The following is a 20,460-nucleotide window of genomic DNA, read 5'->3' as shown; positions in this document are numbered from 1 at the left end:
GTGTGGGACCTGCTGGTTAAGATGTGAGTTTTCTGGTCAGACACCTCCACAGTAATGACAAAAATACAAATGGTGTCAGGGATTTGTTAAAATTGAGTGATATGGTACATAAAAAGGATGTGGCACTCAGTTGAAAAATACTAGGAAAGTGCTTTTTGAATGCAAGTGAGCACTGTTATTCTCGTGTAAGTGATAAGGCATGTCTAAAAGCAGCTCTGTGGCTCTGTGGTTTCCCAAAGCCAGGGAGGCTGGCCTGAGAGAAAGGGGGGTATAATCTCAACCCCAGAATAGGCAGGGAAGCTCTCCGGCTGTCAAAACAAGTGTGCTGGGGCTGGGGCTGTTTGAGCTGTTGGTGGTGATAGTATTTAGCTCTAAGAAGAAAGTGCCTGAGTGCTGGTATGGGGGCAGATAGACCCACACCCTCATTCCCTTCCCACTGTCATGGGTGCTCCCCAGAGTGTGCTCCCTTATCTCTCGTAGTCTCTGTGCTGCTGCAGACTAAACACCTTCCCCACCAACACTCGGGGCCAAATGTGTCCCTGTGTCTCTTCCTGAGGCCTGGCTGGACATAGCATACCTCATCTGATAGAAGTAGTGACATAAAATTGTCAGTAGGAGGGAAAGCTCAGAAGCCAGGCCTTGGGGTGAGAATTCCATCTCAGCCGTGTGACCTTGGGATAGTTTCTTAACCTCTCTGGCCTTTTGTTTCCTAAAGTTAACAAGGGACTGTAAAAACTGTGACCCTACAGGCTTATTACTGTGCCAACTGCAGGCAAAATGCTCCCATCAGTGCCTGGTACGTTGTATCAACTGAAGAATCACAAAGTGTGGCTATGGTGATACCTCAGTTCTTGGCTGAAAATAATTTAAACAAGAGACACACAGCAAAGGAGATGCAGCATCATGTAATTTATTGCAAAAGAAAAAGAATACTTTGAAAGTTAGGGGCAGAACAGACAGTACACCTGAGAGAGAGAGGATTCAGGGTAGGCTGCTCGTAAGGATGAGACAGCAAAGACCAGCACTAGGGAGACTCCCTTTATGGGAGCCTTACATGATTATTCATAAGGAGGTGGGAAGAGGCGTTACTCATAAGCATGTTCTCAGTGGTCCTCTGGGTGCACATGTGCAGTAGCTGTACGTACTTGTTCATACGTCACGTGTCTCATTAGCATCTTAAATCTCCACCAAGGGGTATGTTTTTTACTATTACGAGCAAAGGGTCAGTTTGAGGATGGGCAAAATCAAACTGCACATGCTCTCTAGAGGGGAAAGTCCCTACTGAAGATAGCTTTGCGTGGATAAGCTTAATTATAATGTGAATGCTGAGGCTTATTGTGTTGCTTGTCCTTACTGTCACTACGGATGGTTGCTGTATCCCGAGAACATGATTACTTCCTTGTTTGCCTATCCTGTCTCAGAACCACAGACTTGGAAAGGAGATCTTTATTTCTCACATAGGATTGCACTTGCAGGCTGTCTATCCCGCAGGCTGGGAAGCATAGCCTCCGGCAGAAACCAAGAGCAAGTGCCTCAAGGGGAGGGTAGAAGCAGCAGGATGTATGCTGAGCAGGCTGGCCAAATGCATGTATTTAAAAAGCTATAGGAGAAGTCATGAATCTTTATGGAAGGAGAAACATGTGCATGGGAAATTGAGTTTCATGCCTCATCATGGGTCATGTGTTCAAAAAATGGCAGCATTAACATAATCCAAGGGTGGAGTTTTTAAAGTTTTGAAACCTCTGACATCAAAAGGTGAAGCAGAAGACATGAAAGCTTTGACTACACATGCTCTGTGAGTTGCCCAAAACCAGTCCAGAGCTGGTGGTCAGGCTGGGAACTCAGTTTTTAAGGATTTTCTGGGTCTCCTTGGCCAAGAGTGGGTCTGTACAGTTGGTTAGGGGGCCTAGGATTTTATTTTTATTTCTCAATTGTAAGTGCTCATTTGACATTAGCTTTTTTAGCCCTTGTGGTCACAGTGGTGGCAGCCCCATATTTAGGGTGAGGATTTGGGAATAAAATTGGAGAAGTCAGAAACCTCAGCAACCTAGACAAATAATACTTCAATGCATTATTATTATTATTATTTTTTGAGACGGAGTCTCACTCAGTTGCCCAGGCTGGAGTGCAGTGGTGCAATCTCAGCTCACTGCAAGCTCTGCCTCCCTGGTTCACGCCATTCTTCTGCCTCAGCCTCCCGAGTAGCTGGGATTACAGGCATTTGCCACCGTGCCTGGCTAATTTTTTTTTTTTTTTTTGTATTTTTAGTAGAGACGGGGTTTCACCGTTTTAGCCAGGATGGTCTCGATCTCCTGACCTCGTGATCTGCCCGCCTTGGCCTCCCAAAGTGCTGGGATTACAGGTGTGAGCCACCGCGCCTGGCCTGCCATATTTTATAAAATTTAAAAGTAATGCAATCATTTCATGAGGAACAAGATATCAAAATTTAAAATAAAGACATGACCCCACCCTCCACTTGAATGACCTACCTAACTCACTTCTGCCAAATACCAGCGGCGTCAGATACCTGTGTTTATTTACATTTTGCTATTTCAATCATCTTGAGTTATTTTAGATTGACTTTGACTTTTAAAAATATTGCATAGGGGTCAGGCACAGTGGCTACCACCTGTAATCCCAGCACTTTGGGAGACTGAGGCAGACAGGTCATATGAGGCTGGGAGTTCAAGACCAGCCTGGCCAACATGGTGGAACCCCGTCTCTACTAAAAATACAAAAATTAGCTAGTGATGGTGGTGCACATCTGTAATCCTAGCTACTTGGCCAAGATGGTGAAACCTCGTTTCTACTAAAAACATAAATTAGCCAGGTGTGGTAGCACATACCTGTAATCTCAGCTACTCGGGAGGCTAAGGCATGAGAATCACTTGAACCCAGGAGACAGAGGTTGTAGTGAGTGAAGATCGTGCCACGGCACTCCAGTCTGGGTGACAGAGTGAGACCCTGTCTCAAGAAAAAAAAAATTGAAAAAATAATATATATAAAATAACATCCCTATGCAATCAATCAATCTGTTTATTTATCTATCATCTATCTATCTATCTATCTATCTATCTATCTATCTATCTATCTATCTATCTATCTATCTATATTGCATAGGGATATTATTTCTCTTGGCTTCTCAGCAAGAGTTATTCAGTACCCAAGGTGAGTGATTCACTTTCCTTACCATAGGCCCAGTCCTGGAAAAGGTTGTTGGCACTGTTGTCATGACTGTAAAAAAGCAAGCAAAGAAACCAACAATTCTGTGCTGTGACAACAGCACCAGCTTTGTGTGTAACAGAATGGAAAACACCCAGGTCTCCCAGACCCTAGCTGGCAGGTTAAGACGTCTAGCTATCGTGACCCGTGGACTGTGAAGGTTTAGAGGGTTTTGACAGAGGCAAGACTCCTGCATCAGGAGTTATAGATATCAGATCCCAGTGCAGATAGAACAAGAGATTTGCCCGGGGCAGTGTTAGATTGAAAGGCATCAGGAAAGTGCAGCATCTTCAAATGTAGGAGCTCCTTACTGGGCATGACCTTCTCTTTCTGGGATCGCCAGATGAAGCCAAGCTTCTCGCCTTGTAATTTCAAATTTTACCTGATCCTTAAGTAATCTTTGCTGTCAACTTGCTGGCTGCTGGGCTTAGCCTCTGCTGAGGAGGAATTACCTTTTTTTTTAAAAGATGGAGTCTTGCTCTGTTGCCCAGGCTGGAGTGCAGTGTTGCAATCTCAGCTCACTGCAAATTCCACCTCTCAGGTTCAAGCAATTCTGCCGTCTCAGCCCCCTGAGTGGCTGGGACTACAGGTGCATGCCACCACATCCAGCTAATTTTTGTGTTTTTAGTAGAGATGGGGTTTCGCCATGTTGGTCAGGCTGGTCTCAAACTCCTGACCTCTTGATCTGCCCGTCTTGGCCTCCCAAAGTGCTGAGATTACAGGTGTGGGCCACCACACACGGCCAGAATTGTCTTGATTCAAAGAAGTAAAGCGTATCAATTAAACAGATAAGGAGTTAGCTCCATGAAGTATGCACTGTTTTCTCCTTCAGCCCAACCCTGCATGCAGTGCTGATGTTTTTGGTAATGGCCCTGCTTTTGTTCCCTTATAATTTGCTTCAACGGAAGGTTTGCTCCTGTAAATACCCTGAGAATAGAAAGCTTCCATTGAGAAAAAAAGAAAACAATTAGTGCTGCATCTGAAAGACAGGGGTTCTTCTTGCTCCATTTAGGAGTTGATGGGCACTCCAACCACGAGAAGTCCTTGGGGCATGTGGTCTAACCCTGCATGATGAGCCCCAGGCAGTTGCACTGGGCAGGGTGTTCAGTGTTCCAAGGAGCAGGTTACTATCTCCTGCAATGGTCAGCATGATGCCAGAAGGCAGAGCTGTTGTTTCACTTTACAGATGAGGAAACTAAGGTTTAACAAGATTAAATGCCACAGCTACAAAACTAGCAAGTAGTATAACTGGGGTTGACCCCTGCTAGTCCAACTTCAGTACCCCAAGTAGTTATTGTCCTGTCATACTCTTTAGTAATAGCTGATACCAACACCAGCACCCAGGACAGCTCCTAATGGGGTGCAATGCTTTAGTTTACACTATATCTGCTAATGTTCCTGTCAGCAATAGCTGCCCCTTATCACCACTTATTGTTGAGAAAATGCATCACAGAAGGGTTAAATGTGTCCTCCGTGGACTCAGTCTATTGTGGTTCTTGGCTTCAAAGCCAAGCCAATTTCTATGCTTGTCATTTACCCCACACCACTTTCCAGAAAATAGACAGAAGGACTATTTCATTTCCTCTCTGTTCAACTTCATTTATCAAACAGTATCTCCGCTAGACTTGGGGATGTGAAGATGAGTTTGTAAACTGAAAATGCTACCCTTGATGGAGTACTTACAGTTATTGTCAGCATCCTTTCATAACCAAAGGCTCTGGGCATTCATTGGTCTCATGCACTGCCAAGAGGGTTTGGTTCCTTTGCAATTGCAGCACAGCATCAGGGAAGCAGCTTCCCCAAGATTTATCTTACAGATTTGCAGCTGCTGTCTTCAGTGGCCAGCATGAGGAGGTTCATGCCACATGGTCAGCTACAGAGCTCCATTCTAGTACTTTGAACTCGCATAAAACACTGACCTTAAGATACAGGGTCTGGAGGTTGTTGCTGCAGTTGTGATTATGATCCGTGTAAAGGAGAAAGAAGCAACAAGATGGTAACCACAGCAATGACCCTGGGAGCATGTATTCTACAGAGTCAGATGTAAATGCCTTGTCTGGGTTGGAAATGATGACTATTCTGTCCCCTACAAAAAGCGTTTTTATTTCCTTCTCATCGCATGTTCACCAACCAGTAGTAGGACCTAAAGGGAGTCTGTCGTGGATCCAGAGACACCCAATGAGCAAAAGTCCTCATTTGGAGAGTATGGATGACTCCGAGGAGGCAGAGATAATACCTGCTGCCATTGGCACTACCTGAAAAAGTCTTGGGATTCCCATCCTGCCCAGAAAATAACCCAGAGCCACTTACTCCATGTTCTTTCTCACAGCAGAAAATTCTTTCCATCCATAACTACCACAATTCTGAAAGATTCTCACCAAGCATCACCTTAACAGTTTCCTTTCAAGTCAGGAGGTTTAGAGAGAGGTCAGATATGGGCCATTCCTTCCATAGCCTGATGCTGTGACAGAGAAGAAAGACCCGCAAGCTTGCAGTGAACACTTAGGAATGTATGATGGAGGCAGGAAGCCAAAAAGGGCCGTGGACACAGGCCTGTGACCTGGAAGCCAGTGGTCCCCAGCCTGCTATGCATCTTATTAGTTAAGTGAATTTTCCTTGCTAATTATAGGACTTGGGCGTTTATTTATCTGAACCTTGGGTCCCTCATCAGTACCTTATGTCCCTCATCTGAAAAAGAACTGTACAACCTGTCTCAGAATGAGAATATGAGAACTGAAGAAGGGGAATTTACAAATCACAGCAGGTAGGAAGCATTTAATACGTGTAACTGCAAGGGGTCCTCATAATACTTGCTTCATTTGAGTTAACAACAACCACAACAAATTGTCAGAAGAAGAGTAAACAACTGAAAGAAAACTAACACCATGGAACAGGGGGTAACCTGTGAAGGCCACCTGGAGGAGGTAGGATTGTAATTGTCACCTGGAGGAGGCAGGGTTTTAGTTGCCACCTGAAGGAGGCAGGATTTTAGTTGCATTGGAGGGTTAGTCAGGAATTTACCAGCTATCGATGGAGAAAGGTTTTCCAAGCAGGACAACAGCACATAAAATTTAGGAGAAGGGTTTGTTCTGAGAGTAGTAGAGAGTTACTAACCAGGGAAAGTTTAGTCCCTGCCCTCAACAGTTTGAAAACCTTTTGAGAAAACCGCCTGTTCAGTGTATTCATGAAGGACAGCACTCTTAGAGGAATTCCTGGTATGAATGTACCTTCCAAATGATTGTTTTATCATGTGATTAGCACATGATGGTGCTGTAAAAATGTAATTAAAAACAAAATCTTCTCCTAACTCAGAGAGGTTTTCCATGAAGGTAGGAGAGAAAGAAAACAATTTTATTACTGAGTAGCATTAAACCAGAATGTGATTTGCATTACAGACAATATGCTAAGAGACTGCAAAGACAGAAAGAAATCTTACTCTTTTAGATAGTCAAGCTGATACAGCCGCCTATCACATACATGTTCTCAAGATAAGCAATAACTAGTTCTCAAGTGAGAAGATTTAATGGCACCACATGTTCTTCCTAGATTCACCCGGTGATTGCAGTGGCTGTCTGTGTGTCTGTGTTAACTAATTGACCTTATTCAAAGCAAAGGTAAACTTCTCACATCTTCATGACAGGAAATGGATTTGCAACTTGGAGCCAGTCATCTGCTGAAGTTGGGCTTCTACTGTTTGATAGGAACTGGGAGATAGATAGGAATGCTATCTTCTTTGTTGATTCTATTTCAAAGAGATGGTTCCTAGGTCCTTGAGAAAGACATTCCCGGGTTCCTGGGTCACAAAGCTAGCAAAAGTCTCATTTAGCTTTTGAAAGTATTTACATACCTTTCAAAGAGGCCCCTACCCCCCAAAAAAGAAAAAACTCACAATAACAAGTTTTCTAAAGTAAGTGTTTTCAGTAAACAGAGTGGGGCAAAGTTTCTTTCCTTATTTTCAACTGGGGGAATTAAGCCCTGGAAATGGCTCTTTAATAAACCTCTTCTGAAGAGGACTAAACTAGCAAAATGATGAACTGGTAATCTCCCTGGAATATGAATTCCCAGTGGACAGGGTGATTGTTATATCTCCAGTGTATAGAAATGTATCTGGCCCATGCTCAGCATGGTCACTCAGTCTTTCTGACTATAAATCCAGTGCACTTGACATTTTGAAACTAGCTGGACAAGGCATCATGGTCTAGGAAAATAGCCGGAAAAGTGATATGGGCAGAGAAAGCCAGCTTGGATATTTGATCATCAGACAAATGGATCTGGAGTAGATTCCAGACCTTGCTTTCTATAAGCTTTGTGAGCTCAGGTGGGTGACTGAACTGGGCTGGACTTCAGATTTATTATCTAACACTCTGATAATAAGCCCTACCTCATGGAGTAGACTTACTGGCTCAATAAGAGAATAAAGATGTATTAAATATTTTTGCATCAGTTCAGGATATAAACAAGGAAATATATGTAATGGGATATCATGTGGGAAGCCTTGGCAGAGTTCCTGGAAGAGTCGGGGCTCTGTAAATGTCAGCCCCCTTCTCTGGAAGGAAGTGAGTCAGGCTTGGGGGTGGGTGTGTTTGCTTTGATCCCTGACTACGTTGGAGTAGGAGACAGGGACAACTGTGGAGATCCTTGAGCTGCTGACATTTTCAATGTTGCTACATGAGTGTTGAAACTATTCTAAACCCAGACTGAGGACTGGAATTTGAAAGGAAACCATTTACTTTTAAGGTAATTGTCCTAAATGTTAAGGAAGCAGTGGGCTATTCTATGTCACTTCTTTTCATTGAGTACAACATGGTCTGCAGACGGTGTGCTGCCTTTATTTAGATTTAGAAACAGTAAAAATAATTACATGGAAAAATGTCAGAAGAAATGCTCTTTCTCTCCTACTCCATTTTTTTTCTCTTCTAAACAATAGTATTTAGCACTTCACAGATACGAGCTCGCCTAACCCTCCTAATATATCACAGGAAGAGAGGGGTGATTATTATGTAGTCACTGTCATCAGTGGTCTGCTGAGGTGGTAGAACAGTCTGGATTGAAAGAGGGCTGGACTTGATGTTTCCATGAGAGAATTTGGGGGCACTGGACCCCTGGAAGGACCCTCCTAGATGGACCTGCCCCTCATCCTTTATTTACTAGATGAACAAACTGAGACCAGAGAGGGAACATTATATGTTTAAGAATGCAAAGATAAGGGGCGATAGGCATAGAACCACAGCTAAGATTGACCTGCTGCCACAAACCTGTTTACTGCATAATACATTCTTTTAAAGGAATTGAAATGCTTTTGTTTAAAAACATTTTGCTGAAACACACTCGTTAACACAATAAAGGTAGAGCTAAGGTAGATAATAGTTAAAGGATTGGAACCTTTGGCTGTTACTTTCATGGGTGGTCTGTAAAAAGTATTTTTGGTAGGTTGTATATTTTGAGCATCTTGATGACCATGATGATGATGACAATGGCAATAATGATGACGATGAGGATGAGGATGATGGTGATGATGACCATGGTTGTGGTGTTGTTGATCATTATGATGCAGACAATGATGATGATGGTGAAGATGAGGATGATGATGGTGATGGTGACAGTGATGATAATAGCTCTGGTCGTGCTGATGTTGATGGTGATCGTGATTATGATCATGATTATGGTGATGATGGTTATGGAATAATAACGATGGCGATGGTGATGATAATGATCATGATGATCATCATGGTGATAATGACAATGAGAGTGATGATAGCTAATGTTTATTGAGAGCTAACACACAACCTGTTATAAGTCTCAGCACTTTGTCTATTGTAGGTCATTTAACTCTCACAGCAACCCCATGACAAAGATATTATTTTATGATTCTCATTTTAGAAGGAAGCAGACAGAGAGTTTAATTGTCTTGTCCAATGACACACAGTTAGCAAGTGGCAAAATAATAAAGATAATAATTATACCTAAGATTGATTGAGCTCTTACTGTGTTCTGGGCTCTATGCTAAGTGTTTCTCATTTATTATTTTATTCTCTAACATTTCATGGGGTAGGCATCATTATTTTCTTGTTCTGGCAGGTTACAAAACAAACAACTCGAGCAGTTTTAGTGAAGTGGCTCCTCAAAGTCTCACAGCTAGTAAGGGAGGGAGCAAGAAACTTACGTATCGATAAATTCTTCCAAAGCTTCCTGTGTGATGTTGCTGCTTCTGCTGGCCACCATCTAAACTTCTGCTTCTCCCTCACCCTCACACCTATTCTGCAAGGCCTGCAGACCCTGAGTTTTTTCTGCCTCTTTTCCTGCCACACCTGGAACACCACTTTTTTTTAACCGACCCTTTTCTCTCTAGCCTGGACCACTAGCCTATCCCACACTACACCCACAGCTAGAACCTAGGAAAACTACACATCCTTTTAATGGTTTCCAGTGCCTACCACTAAATCTAACATCAGATGTTGACATGCAAGGCTCTCAAAGAAATGAGCCCTGCCTGCCTCCCCAGCCCCATTTCCTGCTGCCCCCTCTCCAACCCCATACTCCAAATCCCAGTTAAGCCATTTTATCACACATCCTCAACAAGGCCCTGTTTCTATCTATCTGCTGCCACCGTGTCTGAGCTACCACAAGAACTTGATAAGAGGTTTTTGGGGAATTAATGAATGGATGAATGAATGCATGAAAATGCTTTTGTTTCTCTATTAAAATTTCCAGTGACATCTTTCCTTTCTTTTTTTCCTTTCAAGGGAAGTCAAGGAGAACGTGGTGCAGATGGTGAGGTTGGACGGAAAGGTGATCAGGTAAAAATTTACTTTATAAGGAACCATTCACCCTGAGAAGGAGCACTGTTTCTCCAAGGTGGCTTCCATTGTACAATGTCATTCCTTGTCTCTTCTTTGCCTGTAGCAGGATTTTTAAAAATCTAATTTTTATGGTTTTCATCTTGGTATCTCTGGTTCAATGTAAGTGCCCTCTCTCCCTTCTCTCTCCCAGAGAAGCCTGCCTGCCCGCCCTTCCTCCCTCCTTTCCTTCCTTCCTTGCTTCCTTTCCTTTCCTTTCCTTTCCTTTCCTTTCCTTTCCCCTTTCCTTTCCTTTCATTTCCCCCTTCCTTTTCTTTCCTTTTACCTTTACTGTTTTTTTTTTTTCTCACTGAAATGGTCATTCATTACAAAATACCCCCTTCTTCCCTCCCATCATCTCAAGTAACTGTTACCTGGCTCTCTTGGTGCTAGCTGAAATGCTTCACAGACACTCCATGCTCTGGTCAGTGCATATCCAGGCCTGCTGGACCACTGCTCCTAATGTGCTATAGGATGGTACCAATGAGGGCTCGCTGCTCTCTCTGTGGATCTGAGCATGTCCTCCCTATCGTCCTCTATCCAGTGCAACCAGCTGATTTCTGCCCAGTCCAATTCTACCAGCTTTGCTGCTGTCATCCTTTTCCCTGTTCTCTTTTCTCTCCTCTCCCAACTGCCCTCCCCTTTACTTCTCCCTCTCTTCTGCATCTCACAGCCAGTGCTCATTGTCAGCCAATTCCATGCCAGGTACTGCACCTGACTCTGAGATCTGGAATGACTCGCGGACAGACTCCTGACCTCACTGGGCTTGCAGTTCAGTGAGGGCATGAGGGACATGAACGAGTAACCCACAGGCAGTGAGATGAGAGCTGTGCTCAAAGTCTGAATGAGCTCCTTGGCTAAAGTCTCTTCTGTATTTGGAAAAACAAAATGTGTTTGATTATTCTTATAAGAATGACTTATTAAAGGCAATGTACTCTACATTGAATGGTATAGCCTGTGGTTTCAGTGGTAAGGCTTGGAGGTGGAGGGCAGAGAAATCATTTCTTTCTTGGTGGTTTGTTTGGTTTCATAACGTTGTACAAGACTAAGTGCTAGATTCCAAGCTTTGTTCTATAACTTTTTCAGCTCATTCTATAATATGCAATAGACTCCTCTACACATGGAGAAATAAATCTCTTGCTTAAAATAACTGTAATATTGCCAGGATATGAAGGCTATAATTCAGTTAACCTACCCATTTCCATTGTGTACATTGTGTTTGTGTGCATTTATTTGTGTTTTATGTTTTTATTATGAAATACTTCAAGCATATCTAAATAATAAAGACTGTAATAAAATGAACCTTTATGTACCCTACACTTAACCACAATCGCTTTCAATTATTATGACCCCTCTTGTTTTCATTTATATCCTCAACCATTTCTCCACACCCCCTGCCCACACCTTATTTTGAAGCAAATCCACTTTCAGGATATATTTGTTTTTATAAATGTTGTCAGGCACTATTTAGATATATAAAAAGAAGTCCCTTTTATTGTCAGTGTCTTTAATCAAAATTGTTTGTAGGGTTGGAAGGTGGATTCTGGATTGTTTCCTGAAATTTGATATTTGCACAAAGTAAAAAGTATTTTTTTAGAGTCATTTTAAAGAATTGCATCTTTTATTTTCCTAGGGTCATCCTGGAGTTCCAGGTTTCATGGGGCCCCCAGGGAACCCTGGGCCACCAGTAAGTAATCATTTTTAATCCCCTCCTCTTTTGGCCTTGACATTTGAATGCACATCTGTACTCACCAGGCATGATATGACACTGAACATGTCTCTCATTTTAAGGGATGGGCCAATACCCAAAAGGTGACAGAGATGACCTAAAAATGCAAGTCCCATAGGCATGTGGGGGAAAGTGCAGAGGGTCTGGAGTAGGCTTGAGGGGCCATGTAATTAGAGTGATGTCGGGACTGGGAGACATTGGCAAAAGAGACAGACTTGCTTCTTCTTTTTTCAAATTGAGCTTGGGTGGGTAGGAAGCCAGTATTTCAAGGTTATGATGTCAAACAAAGAAGGTAGAAAATGAGAAATCGTAAACAGCTTTCCCCATGTTATGGGGAACCTGTCTTGTTATTATCTCAATGATCTTCACTGGTCCCCCTGAGCAAATGTTCTCTCTGCTCTTACAGTAGCTATAGCCTAGACGTTGACTGGTGCCCTTCTCAGCGTTTCCCTCTCCTTTCAGTGTAGGCTGCCCATAGATTAGTCATGTTCCTCCTCTGATCAGAGTCCACTGATGTTGCAGCCCACATATCCATCACGGGTAGCCATGGCAACAGGTACTGGAAATTTGTGTTCCTGCCAAGCCCAGGATCAGTCCCCTGGGATTTCCCATGGGTTCCGCATGAGACCCTTGTCCTAGACCTTGCAAGGAGAGGATTTCTGGAATGACTGAAAGACCACTGAGAAGGAATCCCCTTCAAATAGGAAATACCCTGTTCAAAAGTATAGTGAAAAGAGGTTCAGTTAGGAGTATAAATTTAAAATATATGAAATTCAGCTTGCTTTGTCTTCTTTTTAAACAACTCAACTTCTAGTTGTAACTGTGTGTTAATTAGGAGAATAAATTACGTTGTTTTAAGTGTATATTTTCAATAAAATCAGATGAAAGCATGACATGGTATCTTTCACTTCATGTTGACTTTTAGAGCAAACTCACAAAAAGGTAAATTATCTACAAAAGCACTATTCAGTTTCCCAGAAAGCCTACTTTAAGTCTTTAATATTCAACACATTTTCCTCCCAAGTGCCTTTGATGTTAATATTATTTTTAATTTATCAGCCTCACATCTTACCTGGCCCAACTCTGCCATGTGCACATTTGTGAAGGATATTGTAGGGAATTTATCAGTTTGCTATCATTTAACTTCACAAAATTCTGCCATTGTTTCAAGGTTTATAATTTCACTTAGTAATTTCTTTGCACTGTATTTGCATATTATTGGATTTTGTAGCATCTGACAATCAGCAAAAAGAGAAACTGATAATGATGCGGATACAATCGGTAGTAGGGAGAGGTGTTAGTGTTAAGCAAAGAGGGGCATTTGAGAGGCAACTAATTTTACTTAAAAATAGTTTATTCATGAATAATTTTATATTGTGGTGACATTGGCTTCCTTAATGACATTGTACACCTTAACAGCTGAGGATCTCAGCAAATGAATAATGGATTACAGCCTCATCCCCACTCCACCCTGGTAGTTCCAAACCCTATAACGTGTTCCCAGCGAAACCAAAACCCTGATCTCTTCTCACTGGAAACTGCAGTAAGTTAGAACTCTATGGCTACTGTAGGAAATGACTCCTGGCTTATTATTCTCATGCTAGATGATGTATTGGAGGCCCAGAAACAATCATAATCAGACGCCAGCTTGTCTGTCTCCAGCTGATTAATGCTTTCAGTTCACTTGGCAGATGTTTATTGAGCTTCTATTTTGTGTTGTGCCTTGTACTGTTAATAGACTGTGGGAATGGGTGCTGAGGCAGCTGCCAGTTTAGGTTCAGCAGCCAGTCATGCAGAAGCAACTTCACAGCAGAAAATTAGCCTTTCTGGTCAGGGATGCATTGTTGTAGTTCTACTCTTTGTTGTTGCTTGTTTTCAAGTGCTTATTAATTGTCAGGCCCTGTTGGAAATACGCAGGGATATGGGTAGCAAGCTGACAAAGCTCTTTCTTTTAGTGTTTGTTTTCTGGTGCTCAGTCAGCATCCTTATTCCAGATAAAACCCTTACCCCATCCCCATATGCAGGAGGAAATTTTATTCCAACTTGGCAAGATTCCAGACTCTAGGCTGCCAGAAGATTTTTATCAAAGTTATGTAGAAAAATTTAGATTTGTTATATTAGCTTTGGACTAGATATTTAATTAAAGCATGAACCTTAGGCTACTTGTTAAAATATTATCACTATCCCTTTATTTCATGAGCATTTACTGGGTCCCTGCCTAGTAGAAGCGATAGAGACAGGTCCAACTGCATCCTGCCCTAGAAGTTTGTCATACATAGAAAATAAGACAGATCTTCTACACCTATCTCAAATTTCCTTGAGGTCCAAGACCATGATGTAGTCATTTTTATGTCTCTAACATTTGGCTTGTACCTAGTACAATTTAGGCACTCGATAAAAGTATGCAACAATTAAATAAAGGCTACTGGAAGGACATCAATAGAGTCCTGTGGGAACTTGCTTGTTTATGCTTTTATATTTAGTTACTATCTGCAGGATTCCTTGTCTTAGGGTGGACAATAGGCACTTCTATTCATGAAAGTTCCCTATTGGACAGCCCTTAGCATTTCTCTGGTGCTAACTCCTTATGTGTCATGAATTCCATTTTCTCAGCAACCCACATAAAATAGGCGCATTCTTTTCCTTCATTTTACAAAGGAACTGAAGCACAGAGGGGTCAGCTAACTTTCCTAAGCTTATACAGCTGTTCAGTGGAGAAATGGGATATCGGTTCAGGAACTCTGACTGTAAGAGGCTACACTCTGACCGACACCCTCTCTTCTAAGCCTAACACCTTGTAAGCATTGCCTCAATCATTACTCCTCCCCTTCCTAACGGCATGTGCAATTTCCAGACTTTCACTGTTAAGGAAACTAAAGCTTAGAGATGTTACATGACTCAACCAAAGCTAGTAAGAGGCATATGTGTGAATTTGTCTAAAGAACTGCTGCCTTTATAACCCAGTTAGTTCAACTTCTAGTTCATTCATTTATTCAAGAATATTGAATATTTACTATATCCCAGGTACCGTTTTAGTTCCAATGAGGAAGGAAATAAAATGGAAGTTCTTGACCTCATGAAGTAGGAGGTGTGTGGAAGGAGATAGACAATAAATAAGTAAGAAATAAATAAACACTAGCATGTCAGATGTTTGCAGGTGCTATGGAGGAAGGTAGACAGAAAAGGGCAGGGATGATGAAGGGTAAGTCTTTCAGTTTGGGGTCTGGTAGGCAGAAAACCTTTCACTGAGAAGCTGATATCTAAGCTAAGACCTGCAGGATGGGAGGGTATGAGGCCTGTGCATATGTAGGGGACTAGAATATAGGGGGAAGAAACAGCATATGCAAGAGCCCCCAGCAAAAGTGTGCCTGGAGCTCACTTTGAGCTCCTTGCTCAGCTACATAGAAGTCTTCTTCCATTCATCCATCTGTGCATCTCTTCACCCTTGAGTTGACATAGCAATTGCCTTCCTAATGTCCTGGAAGAGAAATCTAGTTGTCCATGTATTGCTTTTTGTCCTGAAATGTTACTGGATACTAGCTGAAAGTGCCCATCCTGAAGTGAGTTCAATTACTGTTTTCAAAGGGGTGACTCCCTGGCTAATGCATTGGCCCTTCCTAAAATGTGGATGCTGTTCTCCCAACATCTTGTATTCCCAGAGAATAGCTCAGCCTGATGAAGAGGCAGAAGCATGTTTGAAATATTTATGGTTCAGGAAGCTAGGAAGGGGCACAGAATGTCAGATCTGCATGTTGCTATATTAGGCTGTTTTTACATTGCTACAAGGAAATACCTGAGGTTGAATCATTTACAAAGAAAAGAGATTTATTGGCTCAGTTCTGTAGATTGTACAAACATGGTATCAGCATCTGGTTGACTTCTGATGAGACCACAGGGAGCTTCCCATCATAGAGGAAGGCCAGGTGTGTCACATGGCAAGAGCAGGAGCAAGAGAGTAAGGGTGGGGAGGTCCTAGACTTTTAAACAACCAGAACTTGCATGAACTGAGTGGGAGCTCACTTATCACCAAGGGGATTGTGCTAAAGCATTCGTGAGAGATCTGTCCCCATGATTCAATCACCTCCCACCAGGACCCACCTACAATATTGGGAACCACATTTCAACGTGAGATTTGAAGGGGACAAGTAACCAACTGTATCAATTGCTTTGTATTTAAAGCAGAGGGTGCTAATGACCTCTGTCCAGATGCACAAGAAACTAGCTTTCTGCCTTGTCTTTTTTAGGGGGCAGATGGAATTGCAGGAGCTGCTGGACCACCAGGAATCCAAGGGTCACCTGTAAGTTCCTCAAGGAATGGGATCTGTTTTTAGTTTATCTTTAGCCTTTCTGGAACCCCAAGTGTCTACCAATCCGGCTCTGGTCCTGTGTTACTCCTGTGGGTCACATATTTTTGAGGTTCTTTTCACTACAAGTCTTGCAGTGAAACTGCAGGAGGGTTTGCTTTCTGTTGGACCCCTGGTTACTTTGCTACTAAAGTAAAGGTTTGGTTGAAATGATATGAAAATCTGTGATTCCAGAATTCAGTTTACAACCGTCAATGCAAATAGGTCCTAGATTTAGGCCCCATATCTCAACTTCTTGTCAGTGTGGTTTCTATTTTGAGCATGTGCGGGGAAATGGAAAAGCTCAGCACTAACTCACTTAGGACTATGGTGTGCACCAGGGGAATATCAGGCAAGAGGCTGCTATTGTTATCCCAACTGTTCAAAAGAGGAGAGTGGAATTAAAAAGAAGTCACTAGTCAAGGACCCCAAACCATAACTAGTGGAGTTGGCATTTGAACCCAAGGCTTTTATCTCAAAATCCAGATTTCATTTCATGAAGTTGCCAGAACCACTCTTGGTTTCAATGCCATAAAGGGTGAACCACAGTTTAGTAGGTATTATGTTATTAGCCAACACATGCATGGCATGTAAATGAATATACGGTACATAAATATTCCTTACCTCATCTGACAGCTCCTCCCGCTTTAGCCCTGTAAGTTAGAGAAAGGCCACGTATCATTATCACCATTTTATAAATAAGGAAAGTGGGAATTAGAGAAGTGAAATGTCTAGTTTGGGGTCACACAGTGAGAGAAGTCAGAGCCAGGCACAATTCCTAGGCCATAGGAATCTCACCATCATATTCCAAGGCCAGCTAGCAAGCAGGCCATCCCTACCCTGGTATCTATGGAGTTCTGTGTGAAGGGCATGTGCAAAGGACATTATTACTTAATAAGACTTCCTCCATGTCAAAGGAGGAGGTCAGAGTCCCATGGGGTTATGTCACTTGGTCAGAGTCATACAGGAAATTAGTGTCCAAGCTGGGAATTAAGTCAATTTGAGATTTCTCAGTTCAGTGCTCCTTCTGCTATTCCACATTGACCCACCGTATGGGTGGTCCAGGCAGCCAGAGGGATGCTGAGTCTGAAAAATCACAGCCACCTGTTTCTGTTTAGGATGCTCATCTGGTCAATCCTCTTGAAGCCACCTATCTAGAAGTCCCAGGATGAATAAAATATAAAATATGCTGGGCTGGGCACAGTGGCTCACGCCTGTAATCACAGTTTTTTGGGAGACCGAGGTGGACAGATCACGAGGCCAGGAGATTGAGACCATCCTGGCTAACACAATGAAACCCTGTCTCTACTAAAAATGCAAAAAATTAGCTGAGCGTGGTAACACATGCCTGTAATCCCAGCTACTCAGGATGGTGAGGCAGGAGAATCGCTTGAACCCAGGAGGCAGAAGTTGCAGTAAGCCAAGATTGCGCCATGGCACTCCAGCCTGGGCAACAGAGTGAGACTCCGTCTCCAAAAAAAAAAAAAAAAAAAAGAGATGTGGATCTCTGATATAAAACTATAACATTCTTAGGAATGAAACTGTACTAAATAAGATTTTGATTCTGTCATGGGACCGCTCCTCAAGCTATGGCAGCACTTGAAGCTGTCCGTGGTGCTGAAACTTTACCATAACTGTCAAACCAGAATATACTGCAAGTTTTCTTTGCCCAGTGAGCATTGGTAGTTTCAAAATAGAAGTAATTTTTTTTCTTTTTCTTTTAGGCAGAGTCTCACTCTTGTTGCCCAGGCTGGAGTGCAGTGGCACGATCTCGGCTCACTGCAACCTCTGTCTCCTTGGTTCAAGCGATTTCAGGCTATTTTTTGTATTTTTAGTAGAGACGGGGTTTCACCATGTGGGCCAGGCTGATCTTGAACTCCTGACCTGAAGTGATCCTCCTGCCTTGGCCTCCCAAGGTGCTAGGATTACAGGCAGGAGCCATGGCGCCCAGACAATTGAAGTAATTTTTAAAAGTTAAATGGGGGCAAAATTATAATAAAAAGATACATACAAACCTTAGTTCTGTTATATTTTGAATTAAAAGACAAACTGTTTGGCAGACTTTTTGACACAAAATAAAGGCCTTTGCTTTGATTTTTGGTAATGAATGCAGTCCCTTGTCATCAGTCACGTAAAAAGAATATCCACTGACCACTTTTTGTTACTTGTTTGAAAAGTGGTTTGAGAATATAACAACATATATGTAACAATATGAATGTGGAGTTCTAGATTGTTAGAATTTTTTTCCTAATCTTTTGTAGGTGTCTTATCTTATAGCTATATCGATTTAGATGGTGAGTGGTGAATGACTCACTGTTGGCCAGTGTCTTCAAAACCCTGCCTTAACTTCCATAAAAAGTGTATTCTTTTTTCCACCTAAATTTTACTGGATTGTTTAATCAACAATTAAATTGTATGACTTTCATAGCAAATAACTGATGCAAACAGGCTTAGGAACAAGCACACTGACCCCTTGCAAGCCTTCAACTCATCCGGTAGGAATAGTCAAGCAAGGGTGTACTGCAGGCATGGGTGTACTGCAGTGTTGTGACCAGGCATGGGTGTTTGGAGAGGATGGGGAAGCTGGTTTATAATGGGGGCTGGTCTAGTGGAGGTTGGTTAAGAGTCTACCATGCTTTAATTTTCAGCTTCTCTGCCAGTGAAATTGGTTTCTAAATAAATAAAAGTCTAGTGATGGCAAGAAGGCTGAACAGGGAGTCAGAGGTGGAGTTCTTTCCTTGATCTGCCACATTCTTATTATGGGACCATGCCTTCCTCACCTGAGTTTAAAGAGGATGGTCTAACATAGTACTTGGCAAACTTTTTCCATAAAGAAGCAATTAACAAACACTTAATGCAAAATCAGCCATAGACAACATGCAAACCAGTGGGTGTGACTGTGTTCTGATAAAACTTCATTTAACAAATCTGGTAATGGGCTGGAGTTTGCTGACACCAGTCCTAGGTCACTGGTGTTTCCACACTAGGGAATTTGAAAAATAAGTATCCAGGAAGGAACCCAGGAAGCTCCATTATCAATAATTAAAAATCTGTAATAATAGCTCTAGCTTTGTCTCAGGTTGACCAAAAATATCCACTTAATTTTCTTATGTGTTTGTAGGTGTTGTGATGTGGGGAGGGGTGAATATTGTAGTTTTTTTCCTGGTTGTTATTCTGCATTGGCCTAAACCTTAAGAATACCTCATTTTGTTGGCATGTGAATTAGAATGTAAAACCTGGCATCCATGTCTTATCTCCCAGTAAACACTAGTAGGAGGTTATAAAGTTGTCAGCTCTAAATACTCACGGTAAAGACACAGGGTGATATGATAATACTCACCATGATAGGAATTAGGGCACTGATTAGATAATGCTGATTTATAAGCGCTAATTGATACTTATGTAAGTCTTTGATGAATAAAATGGGAAATAAAATATTAATTAATGAAATTTGGTAAAACAGTTTTTCAAATACAAGGAAAGAGACAGTAAAGCAATTACTGGCAAAACATGTAAGAGCCTCTGGAAAAAATGATGAAAATAATAAACTATCCGCTATGCATGCCCCTGGTCTTCTCCCCACTTGTGTACAGTCCTGTACGCACAACACCTCAAGGTCCTGAGGTATATGCTATATGGGTAGAGAGTGTGAACTTCAGGAAGTTTAGGGACAAATACAGAGTTGGATCTGAACTCAGGTCTTGTGGATACTAAAACCCCAATAGCTTCTTCCCACGGGCATTCCAATATTCAGTTTTCCCTAAGCCTGTGTATTAATAATACGGCCAGAATGAGTCCTAGTGTGTGTACCAAGAGGGGTGACTATGCTTGGTCCCAGGTAACCTGACTGCCTTGGGGGAAACACAGCTCAGAAAGACGTGAGGCTGATACAGAAGCACCCCTTGTTTCTTACCACTCACTCCCCAAACCCATGAATGCAGTTCCGTGTGAAGTCAGTCATTTACTTCTAAAAAAGCCAGCAAAGGTTTTCATGGTGTTTTTATGTCTTGGATCTTTTAGGGAAAAGAAGGTCCTCCTGGCCCCCAAGGCCCATCTGGATTACCTGGAATCCCAGTAAGTGGCTTTTATAAAAACAAACAAACAAACAAACAAACAAACAAACCCTAGTTTCTTTTTATAAAAACAAGGAAACAAAAATATATTCTGCTGTCAAAACAAGGCCTGGCCACTAGTGGAATTTTGAATGTTGTAGAAAACTAGAAATAAAATAATCACTAACTTGTTTATCAGTCAAAGCCAATTAAAATTTGGGTAGAATCAGTCTTAATCTTGTGCTTCTTTTAGGCATATATTAGTTGTTTCTTATTTA

General features: G+C 42.0%; 1 protein-coding gene across 1 annotated transcript in view; it reads left to right on the top strand.

The window, feature by feature from the left end:
* Positions 1-20,460, top strand: part of COL22A1 (collagen type XXII alpha 1 chain) — a 305,451-nt gene that overhangs the window by 249,659 nt on the left and 35,332 nt on the right. The window contains exons 50-53 of the mRNA XM_026454562.1: positions 9,966-10,019; positions 11,692-11,745; positions 16,032-16,085; positions 20,151-20,204. Coding sequence (XP_026310347.1) covers positions 9,966-10,019; positions 11,692-11,745; positions 16,032-16,085; positions 20,151-20,204 — 216 coding nt within the window. The remainder of the gene's footprint in view (positions 1-9,965; positions 10,020-11,691; positions 11,746-16,031; positions 16,086-20,150; positions 20,205-20,460) is intronic.

The sequence above is a fragment of the Piliocolobus tephrosceles genome, chromosome 7 (assembly GCF_002776525.5).
Source record: "Piliocolobus tephrosceles isolate RC106 chromosome 7, ASM277652v3, whole genome shotgun sequence".
NCBI lineage: Eukaryota > Metazoa > Chordata > Mammalia > Primates > Cercopithecidae > Piliocolobus > Piliocolobus tephrosceles.
This window is presented reverse-complemented; position numbering and strand designations above follow the sequence as displayed.